The 27,818-nt window shown below is 45.3% G+C and overlaps 5 protein-coding genes and 1 long non-coding RNA gene across 7 annotated transcripts in view; 4 read left to right on the forward strand and 2 right to left on the reverse strand.

The window, feature by feature from the left end:
* The window catches only part of SPPL3 (signal peptide peptidase like 3), a 61,996-nt gene extending 56,775 nt beyond the window's left edge, over positions 1-5,221 (reverse strand). The window contains exon 1 of the mRNA XM_033518140.1: positions 5,098-5,221. The gene's annotated coding sequence lies outside the window, so the exon portion shown is untranslated. The remainder of the gene's footprint in view (positions 1-5,097) is intronic.
* LOC117245208 overlaps positions 1-5,549 on the forward strand; it is a 6,119-nt gene extending 570 nt beyond the window's left edge. The window contains exons 2-4 of the mRNA XM_033518237.1: positions 6-352; positions 2,521-2,570; positions 5,216-5,549. Coding sequence (XP_033374128.1) covers positions 6-352; positions 2,521-2,570; positions 5,216-5,529 — 711 coding nt within the window. The 3' untranslated portion in view covers positions 5,530-5,549. The remainder of the gene's footprint in view (positions 1-5; positions 353-2,520; positions 2,571-5,215) is intronic.
* Positions 2,597-4,502, forward strand: LOC117245180. The gene is made up of 2 exons (XR_004499543.1): positions 2,597-3,352; positions 4,342-4,502. It is a non-coding gene; the product is annotated as an uncharacterized LOC117245180 (long non-coding RNA).
* A 1,978-nt stretch (positions 5,550-7,527) lies between the features above and the next one.
* On the forward strand, positions 7,528-21,857 carry HNF1A (HNF1 homeobox A). Of its 2 annotated transcripts, XM_015643601.3 has the most exons (10): positions 7,528-8,002; positions 14,650-14,849; positions 14,970-15,156; positions 15,451-15,689; positions 16,448-16,605; positions 17,998-18,199; positions 19,421-19,612; positions 19,874-19,995; positions 20,289-20,430; positions 21,019-21,219. In XM_015643601.3, the coding sequence occupies exons 1-10, from the start codon at positions 7,668-7,670 to the stop codon at positions 21,144-21,146; spliced, it is 1,905 nt and encodes a 634-aa protein (XP_015499087.1). In that variant the 5' UTR covers positions 7,528-7,667; the 3' UTR covers positions 21,147-21,219. The 2 variants fall into 2 exon arrangements, with proteins under 2 accessions (XP_015499087.1, XP_015499086.1); XM_015643600.3 differs by having other exon boundaries at positions 7,629-8,002; positions 14,650-15,156; positions 21,019-21,857.
* A 1,109-nt stretch (positions 21,858-22,966) lies between these two features.
* Positions 22,967-26,811, reverse strand: C15H12orf43 (chromosome 15 C12orf43 homolog). Its single transcript, XM_015643608.3, has 6 exons — positions 26,521-26,811; positions 26,071-26,119; positions 25,719-25,817; positions 25,045-25,118; positions 24,641-24,731; positions 22,967-24,248 (listed from the first exon to the last, which is right to left on the reverse strand). Exons 1-6 carry the CDS (start codon positions 26,786-26,788, stop codon positions 23,906-23,908), a joined length of 924 nt encoding a protein of 307 aa, XP_015499094.1. The 5' UTR covers positions 26,789-26,811; the 3' UTR covers positions 22,967-23,905.
* A 67-nt stretch (positions 26,812-26,878) lies between these two features.
* The window catches only part of RNF185 (ring finger protein 185), a 15,152-nt gene continuing 14,212 nt past the window's right edge, over positions 26,879-27,818 (forward strand). Inside the window, exon 1 of the mRNA XM_033518141.1 lies at positions 26,879-26,984. The gene's annotated coding sequence lies outside the window, so the exon portion shown is untranslated. The remainder of the gene's footprint in view (positions 26,985-27,818) is intronic.

The following is a 27,818-nucleotide window of genomic DNA, read 5'->3' on the forward strand; positions in this document are numbered from 1 at the left end:
GGGAGCAGCCCCGCGGGCGGGCGGGTTCGGTGCGGACGCGCCGGTGGAGCCTCGCAGCTCGGAGGGCCGTGCCGAGCGGGGCGGGAGAGAGGCGGGTAGACGGAGCTTCCTCCGGCAGCAAAGCAGCGCGAGCTGCGGGTGGGTTTTGGGGCTGGAGGCTTCCGGCGAGGAGCCGCGATTCCCGAGCTGAATCCCGAGCCGGCGTTTCCTTTCTCGGGGCGGCTCCCCCGGGCTGCGGGTGCCGGCGGGGGGCGAGCGCGGCCGGGCACTCCGTGACTGCCCGGGAGTTTGGGTTGCCGCTGTGGCGCCGGGTTCCTCTGAACGACGGTTGGGTGGTAAATGCATCGTTCAGGTAAAATAATTAATAACTGCGATGTTAATTCATCAACTGCACAGGTGTTTATGGAGACTGCTGTATTCTGGAATTCATGATCTTTGAAACCAAGTAAAACCAATAGGATCAAATGCTCCAAATGGGTTTTTTTTTTAAGGAAGGAAAATAACATTCCAGATACTTTGAGCAAATAAAAATCATGTGCTTCATTTTATCGCCAGCCCGATATTAAACCTCAGTCTCAGGCAGAGAAACTGTTCCACTGATATTGTCTCTCTCCTCCCTGGTTTCTGCTGCCAATCCCTCAGCCTTTCATGATGTTTCTGCCAAATGCAGGACTAGTGCTTTTTGCTCGGTTTGCTCACATGAGTAATCCTTACCTCCTGGGAGTTCACTTGCAGCAATTTTGTGCAAGTGGGGCTTTAGTCCAGCTGTGCATTCCCACTCATTGTCCCTTTCGGTGTGGGAGGGAGAACAGCCAGTTTGAACATACAGTTAGAGGTGACATAACTGCATCAAATATAAATAGAAGAACAAATACCTGGGGCTGGTAAAAAGAGGTATTTGTTTTAAAAACAACTATGAAGAAATTCTATGCCTCAACAGAATTTTGTTAAAATCTTCCAGAAAATAATGGGACATTGGGACATTCTCATTGCATCTACGGGGATGCCAGATGCCTCTGGAATCTGGAGCCTACTTTAGTGTGTTTCTATTAGTGGACTGATTAATTAAATTATTCTCATGCTGTCCATATCATTTATACTCTAAAGTGGAAAAACCTTAGGCTGGTGTGTGGTCATGACAAAGTATTAAAAGTAAGGAACATCTCTGTTCATCTTTGTTGTGTCACCAGTTGCTGTGTAATCCTGGGCAGATCACTTCATCCCCGCCAGCTTGGTGCCTTAGTCAATACAGAAGAAACTGCAAAGTGCCACCTGAAGTTTTGGGAAGCTGCAGCAGGAGGATGCTGCATATGCAACACAGGTTTAGTTGCTGTTGGTGGAGGGAATGCTCAGGATTTCTGTACTCCAGTTAAACAAGGTTTTTCTTAAGATGGTGCTGGACTCTGAGGGTTTCTCCCTTTGGATCTTTATGCTTTCAAAACAAGTGATTTGGGTTGTGTCACTTCAGTGTCCAAATCCTCAGTGTTTTGCACAGCCCTTTGGCCTTGTGGGCAGGAATGACCTTAGAGCTCCCACATAATCAGCACTTTACCCACTTAGTAACATCTGTTTAAGAATCGGATTTACCAGCCATGAGGTGGAAATGCTCCAAGCACCGTGCCTGACGGGGTCATGGGATCCCTGCTGGGGTCAGTCATGGCAGCTGGGTGTGCTGGAAGGATGAGAGGGTGAGGTATGCTAAACTTTCCTTCCATCCAGTTCAGGCTGGACTACCTGGGAAATCTTCCTCCCCTGCTTGATCTGTGCCCTTGGCTGGCACCCCGTGCACAACCCCTGTGCCTGTCTCGGTAGATCAGAGAGCTTTGGTGGATATGAGAGGATCAGGGATGAGTCACACTCAAAACTGGAGCTGTGGGGTCCCAGCCTTGTCAGCTTGGGGGCAAACTCTGGTGTTCCCACATACACATATCCCCTAAGAAAACCCAGGCTCTGAGTAGGATTTGCACAATGGGTAAGTTCTCTGCTTTTGTTGTCCTCAGCACAGCAGAAAGACCTGCAGAAATGCTCAGACAATGAACAAATAATTTGGAAACCTCACTCTACGGTGGTGCAAACCTGAGTGCCTGGAATGCCTGTTTGTGCTGCCCTTTTCATTGATTATAATGGAGTAAAATTAAGAAGAAAAAAGAACCTCAGTCCTTTTAAATCAATGTGGGGAAAGATAAATCAGGACTTCAGCCTTGTCTTGATACTAAAGAGCCTTTCTTAATTTTTTTTTTTTTTTCTGAGAATAAGGATGTAAAACTGATATTAGTATCTATGAAACAATATCACTGCTTTGTGTTCATATTGAAATAGCTTCCAGTTTCTCAGTCTTGCAAAATTTCCAGCACATTAATTTGGCACAAATGATTTATAGCTGATGAGCAATTAAAGTATAATTTCTTTCCAGTATCTCAGGCTTTGTGCCTAGACTATTAAATGATTTTGCAAGCTTGCTCTATCATTACAGGATAGCGGTGGGATGATTTCACAGGAGAAATTTATTCCTCCTTGCAGACCCAGCATCTGCTCTCACTGCAAACTGGAGCACTGCTTGCATTCCTCAGGTAATTTTCTCAGCATATCTTTTGTACAGTCTTTCTTTGGACCTACAAGAGAGCTTTAGTCTGAATTTCAGTGACAGTTTACTCTGACATTACAAAGTCCTCCCAAAATACCTGTTCTGCCTGGAACCTTTGATGTAGACTGATGCTTTACTTAAACCTGTCATAGTATTTCAGAACTAGCAGCAAACAAAACTATTTTTTAAATTATTTTTATATTTGGAAGGGCAGCTCCCAGAGGCAAGTGGGGTAGAGAAAAATCAGATGAAAGTACTGGCTACAAAGAGTCCTCACCTCCAAGTTGTTTAAATGTCAGCAGATGACATTTAGCTAACCATGTCTTGATTCTGCTGTAATGGAGGTGGAGAGAACCAGAGGAGCTTCATGTAGACACTTCACCCTTCAGGAAAGGACATGACAGGTATAGTTGTCAACCCTGCTTTGTTTAGGAAGGAACAAATAGCATGGATATGAGCAAAAAAGGAAGGGAAAAAAAACCCCCAAAAATCAAAAGATCTGCTTCTGACTGTACAGCTGGGAGGTACACTAGGCTATTTGATTGTAAGATCCTTGTGGGATTCCCCTTTATAAACCTAATTAAAACGTGCACTGACCATGTGTGACACGATTCTCTTCACTACCACCTAGTGGGAAACTCCTCCATAACCCAGCTGCAGAGCTGCTACCAATCTTAACCTCAGCCTGATGGTAGAAACAAGGAATAAGTGGAGAGAGAAAATGACAGATTACTGGGAAGGAGGACACAGTCCTGTTTTCACATACAGGTAGAGAACTGTGTAGAGCAAGTCTGTAATTTAAACCCATTCTGCCCCATGGATTTACCAGATCACAACTCCAAGCTCTGCATCCAGCCCAGCCCACTGGTGAAAAGCCCAGCTTCCTTCTTGGTAAAATCCCATTTTTCAATTATAATCACATATTTACACCAAAGACTACTACATTAGAACCTAAATGGGTATATATTGGAAACATTAAAACCATGTATTCAAGCAAGTCCTTTCCCACTGAGATACTCGGGGTTTGCACAAATAGCTGAAATCCAACCCTATGAAAACAAGGTATAAATGACAATTATCTCAGATTTTTCACGCTCCTGTGTGCCATTTGGGACTAAGCTCCCAATGCACAAATAATCAGTACTCATATAGCTTTTTTCCCCCCAATAATAGAAATAAGGGTGAACATTACCATAATAGCTCTCACATTTCAAGGAGAGGATTATGTTAATGTCATTCAGGCCAGTAAAGCATTTAGCAGTCACAGCAGGAAGAACAGTAAAATGGTAAAGAATTATTAAAAGAACCATTTCCCTGTGTTTCATTTGCCAGTGGCAATTTTGCCACCCTATTCAGGGAGTTCTATGGGTTCCCACTAGTAGGACTTTTATCATAAATATTAGTAGGCTTTTTTCCTTCTCTGTATGCTCCTTGAAGCCACATTACACTGGCTTTGTACCAGCAAATTACTGTATTTTTCATCATGTACACTTCATAATAAATATAATTCAGTAAATTAAAACATCAGAGGTAAAAATGGAGTTGATACAGGAGTCAGGCTTTGGGAGTCTATTCTGCTTTCCACAGCCCTGCTGTTCACAGGACTGTGCTGTCCCTTACTGTGGGTTTGCTCCAGTGCAATAAGCAGAATACAGACCAGTACATGTAAAATAAGAATAACATTCCTATTGTGTACCCATTCATACTTTCATGCAGTGTTTTCAGTTTAAGTAATTTGCTCACTTTATTTGATACAGGGGAGAAGAGATTACTTTGGAACAGTTAATACAAACCCAAATACCACAAATGTGAGAAAAACAAGCAGGTATCTCTTGCTGTCTTCAAACTTTAAGCTTTCCATGTTACAATGACCAAGATTATATTAATCAGAGTGACTTGAGAATCAAGTCATGGCCTGGGAAATGGTTACAATTAAGGAAATTAACATATAGTAAGCAGTTGTAATAGATAAAAGATGTGTATAGGAAACCCAAGTCCCCTTATTTCAAATATTCATCCTCAAGGCACAATCCCTGAGTACAATTCAGCTACAGGAGAATTGTGTGATTATGGCACTCTGCAACTGAGCTCTTCCTCCAACAGAACTTTAATCTAACTTCTACCCTTGACCTCTGCTATTCTTTCATCACCTCACAACTGCACTTGTAATAATCTGTGAAATATGATATTGCAATCCTTAATGCCAGGCTATAAAATAGGGATGCTGGCTAATTCACAACAGGAATCCCTTTCAGTCTAACCACTAGCTATTTTTAATGTTTAAGAAACACTGAAAAGCTCACTAGCTTTCCTGCACTGAGGAATCTGAGATACTCAGTGGGGCTGAGCCATTCACTGGCACAGCCTGGCAGGTTCCAATTAATGGAATGATGAAAGTGGGTAAGTTTATTTGGTTTTTTTGCTAATTGTCCAGGCTCCTATAGTTTAAAATGGTGAATTCTGATAGAACAAGGGAAAAAGCTCTTCAGGATAAAGTGACATAGAATATTTACCTCCTTGTCGGTATTTTAAATGTTTCCTTGTTCAGCTAAGTGTTCTCCACATGGCATCCAGTTGTAGCATTCAGGGAGGTCCCATCAGACAAACAGATGTGCATTTCTTGTTTTATAGACTTCAAAGTTCAAAAAAAAACGTCTACAGCTGAAGGTCTTCAAGGCAAGCAGAAGCAGCAGCATCAGAACTTCTGGGTGGATAAGGAATCCTTGAAACCACATCATATAGACATAATTTGTTGCTATGCTTTATTCTCTTTACAGCTTCCAGTGACAAATATTGCTGTTCTTTGTTTAAACTTAATCTGTGTCCCCATTGCCCCTCAAATATTCAACAGGTTTATGGAAAATCTTTTTAACAAGAACAGTGGTAGTATTTTCCACCTTGGTTTATATAAAAGAGATCACCATGCAAAAGAGAGGCAGAAATAAGTAACACAGAATGACAGCATCCCCTCTGTCACATATTGCTCCACAATCTGGCATGTCCCTTTCCAAAATCTTTGAATTATAAGGACATATCATGCAGAAACTGTATGTCATGGCTGGATACTGTAATTACAATTGAAAATTGCCAGTGATGTTGTCACGTCTACCTGAGCAGCAGGAATAAAGGAAAACTGTAATAACAAATAAAATGCATAGAAATTGTATCAACACACTGATGGTAAAATGTCAAAAAATGCTCACCATTCTTTAAATGCTCTTGTGATGAGTGCAAAACCAGCATAACTCTTTATTAAGAGTATGACCCCAAAAAAATCTTTAGAAGCTGAAGTTGTCCTTTTACATTAATGTTCACAAGAAAATTTCTTACAATAAATGTTTTTTACATGGACTCGGAAATCTTACTCGTTTTTAGCCACATAAAGTCGTCCGTATCCATCAGCGCTCTGTTAACGCCCTGCAGGGAGGGGACGTGGTGCTCTGGGCACAGAGCAGATCTGAAATAAAAGACAGGAGTTAACACAGCCCCGCCCGGTGCCTGAAGGGAGGAGGGTCCCTGTGCAGGAACTCTGGCCTGCAGCTGCTGACTCAGGAGCCTGGAGAGCTTGGCCAGCGGTGCCCACAAAGGAAAACAGGGACCAAGGTCCTCTGCAGCACTGTCCTGGGACACTGCCCAGTCTGGGGACAGCCCTAGCAGGCTCCGTTTAGCTCAGGCTTGATGGGAGTGTACAGACACAGGCAGCTGCCATTGGCAAGCTTCCATTAAGACAACAGCTTTACATCCTCCAAGGAATCACTCGCATGAGACACTCGTGCATCGAGTCCACAGGTGCACATCAAGTTACTCCCTAATTCAGCCACTCAAAGTAGAAAAATTCATTCATATAATTTCAGATCAGAAAGGACAGCTTAGTAGTACAGATCCCTGGAGAGCTGTTTTAAGCAATTCCAGCCAAGCCAACATCATGTTTTAGGAAATCACCCAACAGGTGGGAGCAGAACCTCAGAGCAGGGCTGGTATCAAGAAGGGATGGAGGCAGATGATAAAGGGATACCACAAGCTTGCCCAGAGCACTCATCAGAAGCAGCAGGGCAGTTGATGATAGAGTAGGGGTTTTGAGCATGACCCAGCACCCAAGGCTATCCTTTATCAAATACATGAATCACAAGCTCACAGAGGCAAGCCCTGCAATCCCCCAAATTATGTGGAAACACTGCTCCTGCTCATAGCTGAGCAATAAACATGGCAAGGTAAAATGGAGGTACTACTAGTATTTGCACATCAAGATCCCCAGCAAGCCAAAGCCAGAATTGAAGAAGCCACTCAAATTTTGATGCTCTGCCACAGAAACCAGCTGGAGCCCCAGAACACAAGCTGCAAGGCTTGGGAATGTTCACATAAAGCCAGTGGTCGCCTCGCCCTCTGCTGGGGGTTGCACAAAGGCCACTGCAGCGTCCAGTGTGGCTTTCTGTCAGCCCAAAGCCTTTGGCAGGGCCTGACACTGGCTGTACTTCACCACTGCCAGAGCTCTGAGCAGGTTCTGTGATATTCCAACAGCAGCACCTTGTCCTGAACCGTGGGCAGCCAAGCACAGCTCTTCCTTCTGGGTACTCCACCTCCTTCCTTGTCCAAAACTAACAGAGCCAGAAGTAAGCCATTCTTCTGCATCCCCATCTTCCTAGTTTTCTTTCCATACTCACTTTTCCATGCCGCGGATTTTTTATCCTTTCATTTTCTTCTCCTTCTCTCTCCTGCTTCCCTGCCTTTCCCCCTCCCCCTGCTTTCTCTCCCTCTGCACTTTGTGAACTGCTGCGGCAGTGCTGAAGTCCAAAGTTCAGTAACTTGCTAAAGCACACAGATAAATATGAACCTTGGAGAATTTACATTTGCTCCAATGTAAACAGATAGCCAAGGGTCCCTTTATCAGCACTGGCTCAGGACAGTCGTGGGGGGTCTGAAGTGGCTCAATTTTGTATTTTGTTTTTTTGGGGGGGTGTAAAGGCGGGAGGCTGTGCTGTGCCCACTCTCCTGACAGTCGGGCGTGTTACCTCAGGAACATGGTGTAGGGAAGCTGGAAGCAGGATAAGCTGAAATTCAAACAAGAGACACCAGGCTGAAGACCATGGTCTCGAAGCTGACTCATCTCCAAGTGGAGCTGCTGGAAGCGCTGCTGGAGTCGGGGCTGACCAAGGAGACCTTGATCAAGGCACTGAGCGAAGCGGAACCCTACGGGCTCCAGAGCGAAAGCCAGCGCGCTATCAATGCCCTCCAGACTGAAAAAGGGGAGCCCTGTCCTGACATCCCCAACCTCCCCAACGGAATGGGGGAGTCCAGGGTATCAGAAGATGAAACCTCAGATGACGGAGAGGAATTTACCCCTCCAATAATGAAGGAGCTGGAAAACTTGAGCCCTGAGGAGGCTGCTCACCAGAAGGCTGTGGTGGAAAGACTATTACAGTAAGGACAGATTTACTGCTCCTCTTTGCCGCTTTCTTGCGCTCTCCCTCTAACTCTCTTTTCCTTTCCCCTTCTCCTCAGTGTCCCTAGTATTCACAATTGATCTAGCTGCACAGTCTTCATCCATGACAGGACTAGCAGCCCCCAAACACCCCCAAATGCTTTATAAATGCTCAGATTTTCCTTTTATCTCACTTAAAATGCATGAAGGAAGCTATGGAGCCTGATTATGCATTTGACATGCTTACAGCATCAGGCTTCAGAATAGTCCAAGGCCTGTGTAACTCTCATCTCTTTGACTGAATGTTAGGGTTTAGAATTTAAATTTTTAATACAATTCACAGTTTCAGTTATCAGGAAAGAAAAAAAAAACTGGTCACGCTGAGCTGGTGCTCTATTTGTATAAATGACACAGTGAAATTGTAACATTTCCCTGCTGTATTTAAGGAGAATGATATTGTTATTTTCACTGGGGTTTGCTATAGATTATTGGCCAAAGCAAATCAAGAGACCTTGTTGTTCTTCCGAGTGTGAAGTTCCCCGACTTTGGTGGGGATTTTTCTTGTAAAAAGCACACACCAAATACATGCTGAGGTTAAAACCTGGACAGAACACTGAGTTTCTACCATCTGTAGAACTGTCACAGTTACAAAGTACATACACAGCAACAGTTCCAGGGTTTGCTGCCACACAGATTTGACTTTGCATATAAGCATTTTTGAGATCAAAAGACAGGGAACATGCCCTGAACCAATAAGCCTCACAACAGACTCAGAGAAACATTCACTCAGTTTCCCATTTGGGATTTTTACTGGGATACAATCCCCATGGGAGACTCAAGAGGTTTGTCCAAGCAAGGATTAGGCCCATCCTACCATCTATCACAACAGATTCTTGCCTGTTTTGGGGCTATTTTGAAATGACAAGCTGATAGAAGACAGAGGGGCTGCAACATCCTGCACCTAAAATCTTCACTAAAAATCCAGCTACGGAATTTCTCAGGCTTTCTAATCACTCTCTTTCACAAGCAAAGGAAATCAACAGAAAATATGAAGAAAATATCAAATCCCACCACAAAAGGACAGAGCTAAGAAAAGAGCATGACAAGAGTTAGCATTCACTCTAAATATTGAAAAGAAAGCTCATTGGCAGATTAGGAGTGATGATTGTGCAGAACCTAAGAGAGGAAAATTCACTGGATCTGCTCTTACCTGGGTGGGGAAACATTCCCAGTAATTCAGTCTTCTTCCTGGCCCAGTATGTCTCATTTCTTCTGCACTTCCAGCTCTTCTGCATCTTTTCCTCTACTTCCTTTACATCTTTCAGATTCTTTTTACCTGTTTCTCTTCTCTCCTCACTATTGTTTCTTCTGCTATTCCTCTCATTTTGTTGTCTCCTTGGCTGATTCTCTCTCTGCCTCCCACTCTTTTTCTTCCCCTCATCCTTGTCTCCTTCTCATCTTCCTGAGTCTGCGTACAGGTCTTGGGGCAGTTTGAGCCCAGTGGCACCGGGCGGGCCCTGGCTAGTTACTAATTATCCAATGGCTTTATTATTTCTCTTTTGTCTTATAAATTTATAGATGAAAAGACCCTGATAAGCTTTTTGATCATTAACTTTTGATGGTTTATCAAGTATCTCTCCAGAAAGGAAGGTGTGGAACTTGAGGAAGGCCCCTCTGGTTTTGTCCCTTTTTCTCCAATGAGTGGGTGAAGCAGGACTGAAGTGACATCTGCTAAGAACAGACACATGGATGGAGGGAATTCCTTCCTGTCACCCTCACTGCAGCACCATTTTTGGTTTCTGATCCTCCCTGCCTTTCTAGGATCTTGCTGCCAGTCTTCCCTGTGCTTACCAGTCTCACCACGAGTCTTACCTCTCTTCCAAACCTGTGACATGAACACTTTCTGATGAACAGTTAGTCTGCTGGGCAGCATTTCCATTTCACAAATAGAAACTGAGGTACAGACAAATACTAGGACCTACCTAAACCCCTGAGACAGCACAGAGGAGACTGGGCAAGGACAGGGATCTCCTAAGCCTCACACTGGCTCTTAATTACAAAGGCTTTGCTCTGAAACATCAGAGATTTCTGTCACAGCCTCCCCCACTACAGGATAGAGCAATTCACTTCTGCTGTTGAGGACAGTATGAAGACACCAGAAGCCTCAGTTTCAGAAAAAAATTACAAGTACAATTATGGAAGTCTATAATAGATCAAAATTAATCAAGTTAAAATGAAAATAGTAGGAAGCCTGCATTGACATATTTCAAATTTCTCATCAAATCAACAGTGTGTCTAAAAATCTATTCAAAGCATCTGAATCAGTATCAGGGATTGATAATACCCTAAGAAGCTGTTATATACTAATAAACTTATTTTGGTTTTGAGATCAAGCCTTTCCATTAATAGATGCCTAAAAGTAATGTCCTTTAAAATAGTATTATAAGTATTGTAAAGCAGGGCAGATTAGTCTGTGGTAGCAATTACTTCCAGCAATAGATAAAAGAAAGGCAGGCAAGAATCTCCATGCCCAGGGATTCCCAGAAAAAGGTCGATGCTTGCAAAACTATTTCAGCATCTACACAAGGGTTTCAAATGCAAAAACCAGATGGAGGCAATTCTCCCTTTAAACAGAAGCCTCTTTGGGCATTATTAACAATTCCTGGTCTGCAGACCCAATTTTAACAGAGAGATTGACTTGTGGGCAGCTTTGTGGTAACTGCAGACATTGCTTATAAAGCCATTGCTTTATAAAGTAGAATCAGGAAAAGTATCCATTATTAGACTTTCCAGGAGCTGGAAAGAGAAAAAATTGACAGCATCAAGAGACCAACTATGTCTTCACAGGATCACTGAAGCTGAAACCAGTTTGAAAAATTCTGGTCAAAGCTGAGTAGAACAGAGAAGATACACCCACAGGGCTGGGTGCACCCATGGGTGTTGATTAGATTTTGTCCCTACAGAGAAAACATGCTAAAAGCAGTTCAGATAAAGGTTTCTCTAGAGGGGAATTAGCATAATTTCATTTTGTCCTTTCATATGTCTCATTCATCTCCCGTAGATTTACAGTTTGAATAAAAACATTCTTTCCATATCAATCCACACAGAAAACAAATTGCATTTATGATAAGAAATAAATGACTCAGTAGGGAGGTAGAGCTGTGTGGAGAAACTCCCAGATATTCCCAGAATATAAAGCAAGAAGGAGGCTACCTTGGGGGAAGGGATCATGCTACTGCAGGCAAAGCAAGTGGAGAGAGGTATAGCAACAATCCACCTGTAGGGCAAGGGGTGAAATTCCATTAGGAAAGAGAAAAATTGAGATAAGCAATAGATTTCCCCTGGAGGCAGGGATAAAAGCATGTTTTCCAAGAGGAAAAAAGAAAACAAAGATATATAATGACAAAGGTCCAGTCTTTCCCCCTGCTTAGAATGGCTCTAGCTGGGGAATCTGGAGATGAAGCTGCCACACCCCTTTCATTTCCACATATAAACCAAGATGAGGCAAACCAGGCCAAGTTCAACAGAAAGGAACACTGCCAGGATGGATGGTCTTACCTTCCCTCTGCCCAGCCCGGCTCCAGGCTGGGCTCTGGGTTGTGGAGCAGCTCCAGAGGAAAGGGCTGGGGGATGGTCCTGAGCACTTCACAGCTCTGAACCTCTGCTTGAGAGGGTCTGGTCCAAAGCAGCAATTCAGAACCCACCTCAGGGAAATGAAGGCTTCTCCCACCTGAGAATCAGGACAGAAGAGAAGGAGAGAGAGAGAGAGAGAGAATTCAGAACCCACCTCAGGGAAATGAAGGCTTCTCCCACCTGAGAATCAGGACAGAAGAGAAGGAGAGAGAGAGAGAGAGAGAGAATAAGGAAGAGGAGAAGAAAGAAAAGAACAAAGGAAAAATAAAGTCAGGAAGAGTGAAGGAGGGAGAAGGTCCCCTGAACGTTACATCTCCAGCTCTCTGGAATGGGTTTTCTTTAATGCTAACAACTTGATATTTACTTTCCATTTAAATTTGAGATGTTGCTATAAATTATCAACCAGCCTCTTGTTCCCTTTGAGTTTATAACTAACTACCTGGGTTACTTATTGTTCAGGTAACAAAAGGGAGGTGAAAACGCCCTTAAAAAGTGACCTCAGAACTAAGAAAATGGGAAGCTGACATGGAGAGAAGACCCTGGCCCCTGTGGTGGGGATGAGTCATGGAGAAGGGCTATGCTCACACTGCAATAAGCAACTGAGAGCAGGAGAACAAGACTTCAGAAGAAGGAAGTAAAAGCTATAACTAGGAGACAGATTAGACCCTGGAGAACAAGACCTTGGGGAGACAGTTTGCATCTGAGGAAAAAGGGAAACTAAAAGGCAGAAAACAGTCTTGGAGATAGGGAAGGAGAGCTTGGCAAGGCAGACCCATTTGTGCAGTTCTGACTCACTGAAACAATTGAGATTTGACTGCAACAAGCAGGAGAACTCAGCTTAGGATGAAATCCTCCCCTTTGAGAGTCAATGATAGTCTCATAGCCAGTGAAAGAGAAAAGGTTTTGACTTCTGATGTCTTAGCCTGTGATGGTGGCTCTGCAGATGGAACTGTGTATTTGAGCAAGGGTTCAGCTGGCCAGACTGTCATCACTTGGACTGTGGTGTAGCCTTGGGCCTAAAGGACTTGCTGCACTGGTTTTGCAGACTGGCCTTTGACAATGTACAGAGTAGCCAGGATTTCATACAGCTGTCCTAGGAAACCACACTGTACTAAGATTCCCTGCACTATTTTGCATCACAAAGCTCCCTGACATATCAAAAGAAGACAAAACCCACAAGTCTTTAACCACTGTGAGAAGAGACTCCCAGAACTTACTGGTTTATTCCTGCCACAAAGTGAGGATCTCAACAGGGGAGACAAAACTGGCTTAACTGGGCTGCAGAAAGGAAGTAACACATAACAGAGGCTTCATCAGTGGCAACACAGCCTTTCCTCTTCCCATCTGAGCCAGAACACAAATCAAAGAGGACAGCTTCCCAGTCAGAATCTTTTCTCCTCTCACAGGGACTTGGACAATGAATACAGGGTGCAGGTGCTGGCCAGACTATCACAAGCACAAAGGCAGAAGACTGGTTTAGGCAGCAGGAGAAAAAAACAAAACAAAAACAAACAAACAAACAATAAAAAACACCCAAACATGAGGAAAGAAAAGCTTTCTTAAATTCAGCTCAATTTGAGGCTTTTGAAAGACAAAGATAGTAAAGGGAAGATGCTAAAAATCAGAAGCCTCTATGGCAAGTGCTCCAATGTAAAAGAGAAACAAATGTTCTATTTTAAGCAGGTTTTTCAAAAAGCTGTAACTGACACCATTTGTGTCACACTTTAACTGCTGTGGAGCAGTCTTGGACTACACAGCCCCTGGGAGAGGGGCTGCAGGGGAACAGAGATAAGGGTGTTTGTACTGAGAGAACAGGTGTGGACTTTGTCCTCCTTATCACTGTGCAGCCTCCAGCAACCTCCTGAGTCAACAAAGCCATGAACAGCACAGTTGCTGCCTGTTGCTCAGACATGTGTGCTCTTGTGACAGTTTCTGCACCATCCCAGGTACCTTTTTTTCTCCCCACTGCTCCTTTGATGCTGGGGTTGAATATGACACCAATGTCTTTCTACAGCACTGCAAACCATTTCCTCCAGACATCTCACACAGAAGGCACAGAAGGATGCTCTTGTTCAAAGTGAGCCAGGAGCTATTCTGCAGAGATGCTCTGGCACTGTTTGGATTTAGACTGATGAGTTTTGCATCTTTATTTCTACTGTGACTTTCAGCTGTGGTGAAATCAATACACATAAAGTCACAGTCATGTTTTTTCTATTTTCCTCAAGAACCTTAATGGATATTCTAACTGGAGATAATAAATCCCAGAGGATCACATTAATTATAAAATCCCAAACTGTTCCTCAAATTTTGTGAGCAGGTCTCAAATAGTTCTATTCCCTCAGCTGTTACCCAAAGGAGGGCAGCAATAGGAGGAATAAGTGATTTGCCTTTAGTTCTATATTGCATTTGGAAGCTCTGAGTAGATCTAGGTGTGAACCAATGTGTTTGAGTAACACGTAGCAGATGTGTAAGAACATAATTCTGGATGATTTGTCATATACATATGCATAAAGAGCTGTCATGTCACAGTATAATGACAGCCTGTTTCCATTTGCTGAATCATTGCAGGCAACACAACCTGGACCAGAATCAGGGCATGAGTCAACTTCAGTCTAGTATCACAATCAATCTGTCTTGGAAAACCCAGTACATCTGCCCCATCTGCTTTAATGAGAGGGGGATAGAGAAGTTATGTAGGGAAAGGGAAGAGAGAAGGAAATTCCCCTGGTAAGCAAAGCCTCCTCCTAAGGCTGCCCTAAGTATGTACAGACAGCAGTTCAGAGGAAGCCATTGCACTTTATTTCCAATGTCACAGTTTTACCCTGCACACAGAGTCAAAGCTGAGCAAGGAAGCACATCGAGGAGCAGCTTTCTCCCCTGGCCTGACCAAACGTGATGGTGATGATTGACAAGTGCCCCTCAGGAGCTACTACTGCACCTCCTTGAAATGCAGGTCTGCTGAGAGCAGGTGTTTGATCTCTCTCCCCTGAGAAATGTTTTCTTTTCCTTCCAGAGAGGATCCCTGGCGAGTAGCAAAGATGGTGAAGTCTTACCTCCAGCAGCACAACATCCCTCAGCGTGAGGTGGTGGACACCACAGGTCTGAACCAATCCCACCTCTCACAACACCTCAACAAGGGCACTCCCATGAAGACCCAAAAACGGGCAGCCCTGTACACCTGGTACGTCCGGAAACAGCGAGAGGTGGCCCAGCGTAAGTATGGCAACAACTGCTCCCCTGTCTCAGTCTCACAAAGGCTTCTGCTCTCCCTTGCTCATCCTTACTCCGTTTTATTTTCAAGGAAAAAATTCCCTTGCCCCTTTGTGCTTGCAGAATTCACACACGCTGGCCAGGGTATACTGACAGACGAGCCCATGGGAGATGACCTGCCCACCAAGAAGGGAAGAAGAAACCGCTTTAAGTGGGGTCCTGCCTCACAACAGATCCTGTTCCAAGCCTACGAGAGGCAGAAGAACCCCAGCAAAGAAGAGAGGGAGGCACTGGTGGAAGAGTGCAACAGGTAAGGCTGGCAGTGTGTCTTTGAGGAAGAGGGGCACAGCACTCTTGAGGTTTGCTGGGGCCGCTGGAAGGCAGGACAAAGGTACAGCACTGAGTGGCACTGCTGACACCAGCCACACTTGAATTAAATGCCACAACTGATCATTCCTTGTCCACAGAGCTCTAGGAATGCCCCAGGTCTTGCAGGACCCTTCCACAGAGTGTGCCAGACCACAGCTACCTTCTGCTGTGCACTTACTCTCTGTCTCTGACTAAGCCCAGCTCAGCAAGGCTCTTCTTGTGTTTTTCCCAACAGGGCAGAGTGTATTCAGAGAGGTGTTTCCCCATCTCAGGCCCAGGGACTGGGCTCAAACCTGGTGACAGAGGTCAGGGTTTACAACTGGTTTGCCAATCGCAGGAAGGAGGAGGCTTTCCGGCACAAGCTGGCCATGGACACCTTCAGCGGACCACAGCCCACCTCTGCCCCTTCTCTAACTCCCCACAGCTCTTCCTCCCTCCAGCCACCACCTGCTCTCTCACCCAGCAAAGTTCACGGTAAGAAACAGAGGGAGATCTGAAAGAGGGGTGAACCTCCCCAAACTCAGTCATCCGAACTCTTTCCCAAGTCCAACCCTTTAGGAAATGGATCTACAGATCCAAAAAGCGGATTTGCTACAAGGGAAGAACAAAGGTGACAAAGAGACCATGTTTCTGGGTGAAGAGAGTGGCTAGAATGTCAAGGGAGATAAAATTCAGTAACAAAACCCACAGCCAGAGCTTCTCACTTACTGTGAGGCCCCCCAGCTGGCAGGCATCAACCCCAAACTTCCTGTTCCAGGAGTCATCACTGCCCATCAGAAGTCAGCTCCATGCCCTTTAAGTGTGCACCTTACTCCTTTCAATGCCAGCCCCATCAGACTCTGTGACAGAGATTTTAGGCATGAGGAAAGGTCATTCTCCACCCAAAAAGAGCACAGCGTTTTCAGCTTCACAAGCCAGAGCTGGGGGGTTCCCTTGCTCTGGGAAGAGATGATCTCACCGAGACTCCTCTCTGCAGCCACATCCAGAGGGGTGGTTTCCTGCTCCCCACAGCACTCACAGCCAGGCAGTGTCTGAGGGAGCAGCTACACCAAATTACAGGGGAAAGTCAGGGCAGGGTGTGAGTGCCTGTTCTTTTGGTTCCCCTACTGACCATGAAGTATCTGCCCAAGTATCTGGTGACAAGTGCTTGCAAAGGAAACTGAATTTAATGCCTGCCTAAGTTTCTCTATTTCTCACTTGTGACAACCAGTTTCCCTCCTGTTGTGATGCAGGAGTGAGGTACAACCAGCAGCCTGCCAGTGAGGCAGAATCCTCCAGCAGCAACCACCATGGGAACAGCTCCATGGTGACCACCCAAACCATCCTGCATCAGGTTTCTCCTCCTGGACTGGAGCCCAGCCAGAACCTGCTGAGCACAGACACTAAGCTGGTAAGTGATGGGTGCTTCGGTTCTGCTGACTGGAAGATGTCAGACCTTCTGCCTGTGCTCATAATATGAACTATTCATGGGTATTTTTTTCTAGAATGTTCTTAAGCCCACCTTCTTATGTTACATAGTCATATGTAACATATTGTTACATAACATCTTATATAACTGTATGTTACATTAGAGTCACTTTGCACTGACCATGTAAGATCAATAGTCCTGAGATCCACAGACTGTGGTGAGGGCAGGTATTAGAGCATGAAAGCATGAAGACATTTCCTTATGAGCAATTAAAACAGTCTGTTCTGGAGACACAGCACTCAAGGTATGGCAAGATTTCCTTCTTCCCAGGAAACCCTGTTCTCTCTTCCTTTCCACAAAGAGATTCTCATCTCATCTCTAACTCTAATTTGGACTCTACCCATCTCAAGAGAGTTGCTCAGACCAGTGGGGTTACCAGAACACAGACCCATAGTTACATCTATCTTACCTGTAAAAATGAAGCCAAACAGCCTGGATGCAGACATGTACTGGATAATTAGATTGCCTCCTCAAAGCCAATTTCCTTCAGAGACCATCTGAAAGATCTGACCAGATCTTTTCCCCCATCATTACAAAGAAGCACCAGAACTACATGACTGATCATTTTCAGTCTGCACACGTTCCCTTGCTTTCAGAGAAACAGTCAGCAGAAGTCTGCATTAGCACAGGCTGGCCAGAGGCAAAGTTAAGGTTGCTAAAAATAAGTATGATTTAAATCTCATCAGTCACTCACTTTGCTGGCTTTCTGGTCTCTTGCTGAAGAAAATTAGTCTTTCACAAGGTCCTGAAAATCTTCTATGTCTGTCTTCTAGAACTGATATCAAGGTGGTTTGTCCCAGTGTTTAACATCTTGGTGCATATTCTTACTAAAGCTTCCTTATACAGCTTTTTGTCTGAGGGAAGAGAGAAGTATAATATAAGGCACTTAGCTTTCTCTATCAGCCATATTATTAGAATGCTTTTTTGCTCTTCAACAATATTGTGACTACAGGTCTCTAAAAGAAAGAGGAACTCCTGGATTCTGTGCTGAAAGTCACATGAGCTTAATTTCTCTGAACTTCACCTTCTGCCCTCAGCCATGAAATAGACGATCTTTTCCTACAGAGAATGCAGTGAGCTTATTCACATTCTTACAATTTCTTAAACTTGGAAGAACTAAACCAGCAGGGATTTACTCTTAGTATGTCAACAGCTGACCTGTGCTAGTTAATCAATGAGCACACAGAAACTGCAGACAAGGATATGTGAAGCCTTTGCAGTTAGCAAGGGGGAAGAGCAGGAAGAAAGGTGTTTATCACAGCTTTGGGACTCGCCTGCTGCAGGCAGCACGTTCAGGGCTCTCCTCTCGCACAGGTATCAGCTCCTGGCGGAACTCTCCCTCCTGTCAGCACCCTGACTGCCCTGCACAGCCTAGAGCAAAGCCCACACACGCTGAGCCAGCAGACCCAGAACCTGATCATGGCATCCCTGCCGGGGGTCATGGCAATCGGGGCCGGCGAGACCCCGTCCCTGACCCCCGCCTTCACCAACACGGGAGCCTCCACCCTGGTGATCGGTGAGTAGTGGCTGCAGTGACTCTGCTTCCAGCACCCACAGGAAGAGCTGCCTCTCGTTGTTACCATTACCTGCCCCCTTTTCACAGCCTTGCAGTGATACAAACCTGAGGAAATTGTCACCAAAGATCAGCAGCACTCTTGGCAAGTACCAGTGGGATTAAGGACAGATGTTTCTCATTCATGTTAGATTAAGTTATACACAAAACCCATGTTTTAAGAGACTTTTACAATCTATTTCTATGCCAATGTTTTGGTTTGCTGCTCTTCATCTTTCCAAATATAAGTATAATACTGCCTTAAAATGATGAAAATTGAAACATGTTTATAGTGTTTGAAAGACAAAACATCCCATTCCACTTCCTGCAAAGAGCAGCATATGCCTTTGGAATCCACAGCAGTAATTACTGTTTTTTTGTATTTTTCACTTTGACAGCTTTTCTGGACTTTTATGAGATTTCTTTTCATTCCAAAACTAGTCTACTGCCAAAGTGCATCTCATTAGAGAAAGGAAAATAAAATGTATACTCTTCTCTTACTTTCTTCCCAGGAAAAAAGATGTCTTGTTTTGTTCCATGGTGACAGCTGTGAACTAATTTTCATTTCTTCCCAAGATTATGATATGGATTTGAATTCTGTGCAAACAAAAAAAAGATAAAACTGGAGTGCTGGGGAGACCTGCTGATTTACAGGAACAGAGTCTGGACAGCTGTGGGAAATGGGCAGTAATGTGTGAAACCTTCTACCTCTCTCACTGATTCAAATTCCTTAATTTGGCAGCCCTAGCAAAAAGAGTTGAAACTCCATTCCACGTGGCTGGACAGCTACAGCCTAGTTGTCTCTGTTGCCAACAGCTTCATAAAACAAAAAGAGTAAATTAACTGGGCACTGAGGTGATGCTCTGAATTTATTTTTGAGCAAGGCCTCCCTTGCTGATCACTAAACTTGAAAAGGGGCTATACTGGTACACAAGGATGTAGACAAGGACAAGCCCTGGAAATCAGAGGTGGGTTTATGCAGTTTTTGGACATTTCCACTTTGCTCTCACAGGCATGAAATCTATTCTTAATCACAGACAACCAAAAGAACACCTGAAAAGCAGGATCTGGAAAAACTCTGCAGTGACAGGCTGCCACAACGGCTGTTTCAGATGTCTCTGTTGCAGAGCAGCCACTCTCCTCCTGCAGTGTGGGACACCACTAGCATCAATCCTTATTTTCCAGGCCTGGCCTCAACCCAGCCCCAGAGTGTTCCTGTAATAAACAGCATGGGGAGCAGCCTCACTACCCTGCAGCCTGTCCAGTTCTCCCAGCAACTGCACCCATCCTACCAGCAGCCCCTCATGCAGCAAGTCCAGAGCCACATCAACCAGAGCCCCTTCATGGCTACCATGGCTCAGATACAGAACCCTCATGGTAAGAACTTGAGCTCATTTGCTTAAGTAAACAAAAATAAAGACACCGTTCTGGAGCATTTGCTGGTCCTTGAGCTTACAGCTCTCTGTTTTTCTCCTCTGTTATTGTCACTCTATTTACGAAATTATTTTTCTATTGCATTTATCTCCCTGTCCCTCCACTCCCAGCATTCTGGAGACAGACAGCAGGTCCCATTGCATGAGGAGAACAACTCAGCCAGAGCTCCAGCATCCACATGATGTTGTTTTCTTTCATATACAGCTCTCTACGGCCCCAAATCTGAAGTGACTCAATACACGCACACAGGCCTCTTACCACAAACCATGGTGATAACAGACACTGCCAATCTCAGCGCCCTGACCAACCTGACACCAACTAAACAGGTAACAGCCTTTATTCAGCCTTTGTTCCCCCTCCTGAGAGCTGCACCAGTCTGCAGGCAGCCCCTTGCATGTCAAAGAGGTTTTGGGTGTGTCTATGCCATCCCAGCAGAAGCCTCTTTTTTATCTCCTGGCCTTGCTGGTACCAGCTGCAGTACTGGGGGTACTAGAGCAAGTTCTTCACTGCATCACCAAGGAGGATTTCATCTCCCCAGAAACTGCCCCTGCTCAGTGCTTCTCTCACAGCTGTTAGAAGGGATATAGAAGCCAGGCACTATTAACTCTCTTTTCTTTAGGCATTCACACCTGACTCGGAGACTCACACTGAGTCTGGGATGCACACACCAGTGTCACAGGCACCAACAATCCATCTACAGAACCAAGACACAACCATCCAGCACCTTCAGCCAGCCCCACGCCTCACCTCGAGCCCTGCTGGTAAGAGCAGCAGCCACTATTGTGGCTGTTAAGCCATGTATTGCCTAGTTTTTCTTGCCAACATTGTAAAATACAATTACAAAATGGTAATTTGGGTTCACAATTCCCTGAATTGGCTCTGTCAGTGTCCTGAGGGGTTTGAAAAGTCAATACAACAAAGATTCAGAGCAGAGTCCATGTAAGGCCAGACTGCGAAAATTGGTCCCTTCAGAATCTAGAAAGGAAAATACCTTGAAAAATATCAACAAAATCAGTATCAATGAGTACCCAGTTCTGTGGGCAGTCTTCAGGGCTGAGAAGCCCAAGACTCTCTTGTGAAGACTCCAATTGGGTCATCCCAGTTCTAAGAGGAGAACTGGGACATCAACTGGAATTCCTAGAACTGAACACTCTAGAGATTGCTACCCTCAATGTTTTCAGGCTGGCTGTGGACCCAAGCCAGCTATTCAGCAGCACACAAAACACACAGAAAAGCAGCTCTGCCCTTAAGCCAGGAGAGTACAGCCATGCTGGAAGTGGGGGGGTGTGCACACACAATTAGGGGACTGATGAGAATCTGCAATTGACTTCTGCCTGTACCTTTGGCAGTGTCCTCCAGCAGCCTGGTGCTGTACCAAAGCTCTGACTCCACCAACAGCCACAGCCAGCTGCTGCCATCCACTCACAACGTCATTGAGACCTTCATCTCCACACAGATGGCATCTTCCACCCAGTAACCACCACAAGTAGCTCCTGAGTGACTGCCACAACCAACCTGCCAGGTGCGACTCCAGCCGTGTTTGCCACCACAGCCGCACACAAGCCCCTTCTCAGCTGCCTCCAGGAGAGAAAATGTCTCAGGCTCAAGACAGAAAACATGGAAAGATAATGCTGGAACTGCTAAACTCCACTGTCCCCCCCTCTCCCAAAAGAGCAAACCTACACCACAGGAGCCAGCTCAGAATGGCCAGACATCCTTTTGTGGCTGCCCAGGAAGGAATCCCAACGCTGCCAGGACGTGGATGGGACTTTTATTCAGCTGTACTTTCATCAAGCTGAGCCTGCACAAACCTGCCAACACCAGACTAAATCATGTGGGAAAGAGCAAAGCTGAGCTGCCAAAGAAGGGACCACCTTTAAACACTCTCCTCCTTTGCTGCAAGGAAGCACCAACAGGAACTAGAATAAGTAACAGCACCCTGGAAGTTTGTGATTTTGCAACAAGAACAACCAAGAAACAGATTTGAGAATGGCTTGGCACAAACCTGTGAGTATGGGGTCACCAACAAGCTACAAACCCTTAATTAACTACCAAAATACCAAACATTCTCAGTGAAAAACGACCTGCTCTAAAATCATGCTATCCTAGTGGAAATGGCTTGGTTGTTTTTGATATAGCTCTGCTTTGTTTTAAATGCAGAAATTAAAGTTTAACAACTGCAAGGAGATTCCAGTTCTCTGCATTAACGCTGTGAATTCTCATCTCATCTGCTATGAATAATCTGCTATATAATTTAGCTATCTGCTAAATTATTTGCAGGATGGCATTCCCCACTGGTCCCTGACACTGCCCAGCACCTGGGAGGTTCCCATGCTCCACAAAGAGTTCCTTCAGTTTTCTCTATAAACACTCAGCCTGGATTAATTTTACAGAACACGGCTCATTCTCAGCTTCCCTGTAAGCTTCATTTGTAGTTCTTGGTATGAAAATAACTACCCTGGGGTCTAAGAGTCTTGCTTGCACTAAGTGAAGGGTTTTAGTCCCAAGGATCTACTTCTGTAATTCCTCTTTTAATTATTCCTCTCTATTTACTCTCAACATCCACATCACTGATATGTCATTAGCCATACATGGAAACAACCCCAAATAACAGGTTTTTGTCTGTGACTGAAACTGAGCTTCTCTCTCAATTGTGAAATGGATGAAAAACCTTGAGACTGGGAGAATTGAAAAAGCCCAACAGTGAACTCTTCAGTTATACCTGGGAATGTCAAAATTGCTGATGTCTGTAAAAAGTTTCATTGATAAGAGCTTCCTCCAGATACTATCAACAGTTTCAGTAACTAGATTCTCTGAGGAATTTCATCCTAGAATTGTTTCCTGATTTCCCATGTACATCAGTTGCAAATATATCTATTTTCCAGTTAGCATAAAAATAAACCCAAAATAAATCAAGAGGAAATGTTTAGGCCACCATGCATTTGAAAGCCCAGGTTTAAAATCCAGTACACTGAAGTTTTAACTGCATGTAACACAAATAACTTCTGCTGGCACATTCTGTTAGGTTGCAAGCCAATTTTCTACTTAGCTTTTCTATTTTTGGATGCCAGCTGTTTTCTTGACTAAAAACCAGCAAGAATCTTATAACAATTTCCCATGCTCAAAGAGCTATACTTCACTCTTTTGGTTTCTCTAATCTGGCTTTCTGATCTTCTGAATTGGGCCAGTAAATTGGATTTACTGAAAACCAGGAATCTTAAAAACAGAAGTATTTATCAGTAACAGCTAATTTCTTGAAAGACTGGAAGTGAAGAATAAACAGACAAAGAGTCATACTGAAAACTACCAAACCTCACAGTATTTCAGAGAGACAAAAGTCATTAACCAGCTCAAACAAGAACTGAAATGTGGTTTTTAAATCAGGCTTAAGTCCTTCCTGTAGCAATTCCATAGCATCGATCACCCAGCAACAAAAAAGCCATCCTAAGCCACCTCTATCTCTGCTGGAGAGAATCTGAATACAACAATCTGTTGTACAAAACCTATCAAATTAAGTAGGTCCAAGAGTGTAGTAAAATTTAATAACAAGAGATGCCATAAAAAAAACCCTATACATGAAAAAAAATTTTCAGTGGACACAACTGGAACAGTAGGATGCATTTACACCAAGCCTGAAATCAGCTCACCACACATTGTTTATGTGCAGGGGCCCTGGAGAGGTGCAGATTGCAGAGGATTAGTAACACAGCAGGTTTCAACAACAGATTGCTATGATGATCGCAGGGAAAAAATAAGGGGCCCTGATTTCTGACAGGATGCTTTTGATAAATGAGTCTCCCACGGGCTGGAGCTATTCTCAGTACTCTACAAAGAGGCAAAGAGAAAAAGCAGTTGATCACCTGTTGCCATGTAAACCAAATTCAATTCATCATATACTTTCTCCAGAACAGTTTCATGATATGAAGAACAGACCAGGAGGAATGCAGCTATGATCACATCCCTCTGCCATCCAAGTCTGGCACAGTATTTAATCCTTTTAGATTGGGCCTGCATAAGCAGCAGCACAGACAACTGCTGTGTGAGGAGAACAATGTTCCCTTCCTTGGGGATGCCAGTAGCACAGGAAGTCACTTAATTAGTCTCTCAGGCCACTGAGCTTTTAGAACAGAAGCTTTGCCAATTAATTTTCCCTCATCTGCAGCAAATCTTGTTGTTAGGTTTTCTTTCAGTTTCCCTCACCCATCACAACCACCTGCAGTTTGTAGAGCAAAATCATCATTCTTTTTTCTTCTTTTTCTTCTTCACAGCTCCTGGCAGCACAGAGTTCTCTCTGTGATTGCTGTCCTGTCTCTCCTGTTGGCCATTTGCAGACACCAACTGAGGCAAATCTTTGCAGATCTGGTCACACTCTGCTGGGTCTATTATTTTCTCTTGAATATTGTTCTGTCTCCCAGTTTTCTTCTTCTTTTTTTTTTTCTGGTTGGGCTCTACATAACTCTGATTCTGATCCTGGCTGGAACCCTGGGACAATGCAGGAAAAGCACTTTGCTTCAGAATATCCGCAGGTGACACGGCAGCCTCCCGGTACCTTTGCCACTCTTGGTCACTGTCTGAGTCACTGGAAAAGTAACAAGAGGGAAGGAAGTCGAATTGCACTTCTGCCTTGAATTCACCCAAAACTTGCACAGCAGAGTAATCTGAGATGAGAACACATGATAAACGGGTCCCAGTGGCTCTGGGAGTCCCACACCTACAGTTTGCATTTAACCAGTCTGAAAGCCAATGTGTTCTTTTCCCCTCCATACCAGGAGGAAAAGAAAATCTCCCACAAACATTTCTATTTCCCCAGCACTAAGTAAGAAACAAAATTCTGGTCTAGTCAAATATAAAAGTCATAAATACACACTTCTCAAGCTCTTCAGCTTCCTATTCCCTTGTGGGAGTCCCAGCTGCCTCTGAAATGTGGGATGCAACAGTACCTGAGGAGCAAAGCAGCTTCCAGCACCTCACCTGGAGCTAACTGGCCTCCTCCTCCTTGCTGCAGGGCAAGGCTCTGGTTTCCCACAGTCTCCAGGGACAGAGGAAGAGAAGAGGCGAAAACCTGAAGTATGGAAAGGGGGGGTTTAGGTAGAATATAAAACAGAGGTGGAAACAATCAACTGCTGTTTCCCTGGAAGATACAGCGCTGTTACTGTATCCCCACAGTGCTTGACAGCAATTATTTGGGACTGTGGGGGAGGACTTTCAGCACAGAGGTCAGAGCTGCAAAGTAACAGCCCTCACAGACACCAATAGAAATTATTTTAGTGCAAATGTTAAAAGTTGGAGGTACAGCTGGTGATGGACAGGATCCATCCCACCTGTCAGCAGCTAACAGTCACAAAACAGCCACAATGGCTGAGACTGGAACTCACCATCATCCTCAGAGTCAGACTGTGCCACCGAAGTCTGTGATGGTCCTGATGGGTCCTTGAAGACAGTGATGAAGCTAAACAGAAAATCCCAGTCAGATCTTAGACAGGTTTGTGCAAACTGAACTAAAGTTGGGTATTTCTGGGAAACAAGACTAGAGGGAGATGTTGCATATATCTTTTTTTGTTAGTTTGCCTCAGCTCCCTGTTTCCAGAGCAGACCAGGCCTTCTCTCCTCAGTAATGCAAGCCACAAGAATGGTTTAGTAACTGTGTTTCTAAAGCCAGCTCTGAACAGTTCTCCAGAAACTGTTCTATTGAACAATAGATGGAGAGTGGCAGCCCAGTACCAGGCATTCTGCCAGCACAACCCTGAACCAGATATTGGTTTAGGTTGCAAGAACAAATCAAAGACTCTCCTGCCAGCTTTTATATGATGGAAGTGCTAAGGCACCCAAATTCTCTTTTCTCCCCACAAGATGCTCACCACAGAGGCAAATGGAGACAAGCAGTGATGCACAGAGAGTTTTGACCAGATGGGCACAGCACATCAGCAAGGTCAGGTCCCAGAATACTGGAACCTTGTACTTAAGACATTGAACTTCCTGGCTTTAGTGAACAAGCGTTTCAGTGTAACTGACACACAGAATAAACTGTCCTAGGCTTGCATACCAGTACCTGTCTAGCATGGATCCCAGTTTCTTTGCAACGTGTGCTCTGAACTCTGGAGTCGTCTGGAGCTCATTGTCACCCTCCTCACGGCTGATTGCCTCACGCCCGTTTGAAATAAGAACAAGGATTATTTCTTTCGAGGCTAATAACATCTGTCCCTCCTCACCCAAACCCTTAAAAACATATTAGTCTGTTCAGATTTAAGCATTATTTCAGATTATGGTTGGACTAATTCCCCAAACAGAATTGGCCATTTCAGTATGAAGTATCACAAGGTACAAAGTAGAAGCAGCACAGATATTACACATTCTTTTTTTCTTCAGGGAAACATTAAATCTGAAACCAGAAGCAAAAATACCTCAGGCTTGGCTGATCTTTAAGCTGCAACCGATCCTTTCTAAAGCCCCCTGAAAAGAAAGTAGCAAAGGCACATTTGGAGACCTGCAGCCAGGATCTCTTTTACCTCCGTCAGACCCATGTTAGGAAATAAAGAATAATGTCTGAAGGACAACCCTGGCCCACCTTCGGGTGAGAACAGTTATGAGGGGAAAGGGAAACTTCCCCCAGGCCAGGATTGCCGGGAAGGGGCTCTGGGCCCGGCTGGAGGCCGGAGATGGCCTCGGGAGGACCAGGCAGAGCCCCCTTCAGCTCTGGCACCGGCACCGCTGCAGGGAGGAATCCCCGCGGGTCAGGAGGAGCTGCTGAGGGGGCCGGCTGAGGGGGCCGGACCGGAGCGGCGGGGCGGGGAAGAGAGAGGAGGGCACGCCGCAGAGGGGGAGCAGAGCCCAGCCTGTCCGCCGTCCCTCACCGCTGCGCGGCTCCGCCCGCGCCGCCGCCGCCTGTGCGGTGCAGTCCCAGGCAGCTTCCCGGAACCGCGCGGCCGCTTCACCGCCGCTGTCCGAGTCCGAGCCGGTGTCGCTGTCCGGGCCCGAGCCGCCCTTGGGCGCCGCCATCTTGCAAGCGCGAGACACGCTGGGCGCTGTGGTACGGCCGCGGCGCATGCCGGGAGCTGTAGTCCAGCCGCAGAGCACGCCGGGAGCTGTAGTTTGACAGGGCTCCCCATACCCGAATTTCATAAACTCCTTCCTGTTTTAATCAGCTTCTGGAGGATACGGTTCATGTCCTCGGGGCCCTGGTAACTTCCTAATCAGATACTACACTGACATGACAGATTTTCGCTTGAATGGAGAAGCTGTGCCCAACCCTGCGGCTTTGCTGACTGGTTGAAAATTAAGAGAACTGCTTTGTTAGAGGTTTTCAGTGTTCCTGCAGGTAGGACTGCTTTGTGTGCTCCTCACGCCATCAGCACTATCGCGTTATGCACTACATATACAACAACGTGTTTGGTGATTCCAGGTGGGCTTCTGGATAACCATTTTGCCGTGGGTTTTGCCAAGCCTGTGTGCTCCTGGAAGCAGCAGGACTCTGTAGAACTGTTTTTATCCTGCTGGACATTTCCTGGCTTGCACATTCCAGCCTTCACACTAGAGCTGTGCAGTCTCAGGCCGCTGACAATATCCTTGGGCTCTCTCCAATTGGCTCCCTTGGCACAAGCTTCCCTTCATTTCTTCACTATTGCCTCATAAAACTCAACTCCTTTAGTGGAAGACCTTGGTTTAGGAATCACCCATTCTCCACTGTATAAAAGAACAGGCAATTTTGGGCTGTTTTGTACCTTGGAATCCTCAGGACTGGTGGGGTGCCCTCGGAGCTGGGTGAAACCCTCCAGAAGTGCCTTCTCAGTCAGGTCACCTCCTCTCCCTTGCTTTGGTTTCTCACAACTGTACAAATACCTTTTTCAAGCTCTAAATACTTTTATCAAGCTCTCTGTTTCCATTCTGGAGATGTTTCTCAGCTCAGATTCTAGCACTCTACACTCGTAAGTCAACGATTTGTTTCCCTCAAACTTCCTTCCTTCCCTTTCCGTCCTTCTTACTTCCTTCCTTTTCCGTCCTTCCTTTTCTTTCCTCCCTTCCTGCTTGGGCCGAGCATTCGGTACGAACTTCTTGCAGTTCCCGGAGGCCGCCGTTTGGCCGCGGCCGCCACACGTCCCCGGGCAGCAGGGCCGCGCACACCCGCAGCACCGGGGGTGGCGGCGGGGGGCCG

This window comes from Parus major, chromosome 15 (assembly GCF_001522545.3).
Source record: "Parus major isolate Abel chromosome 15, Parus_major1.1, whole genome shotgun sequence".
NCBI lineage: Eukaryota > Metazoa > Chordata > Aves > Passeriformes > Paridae > Parus > Parus major.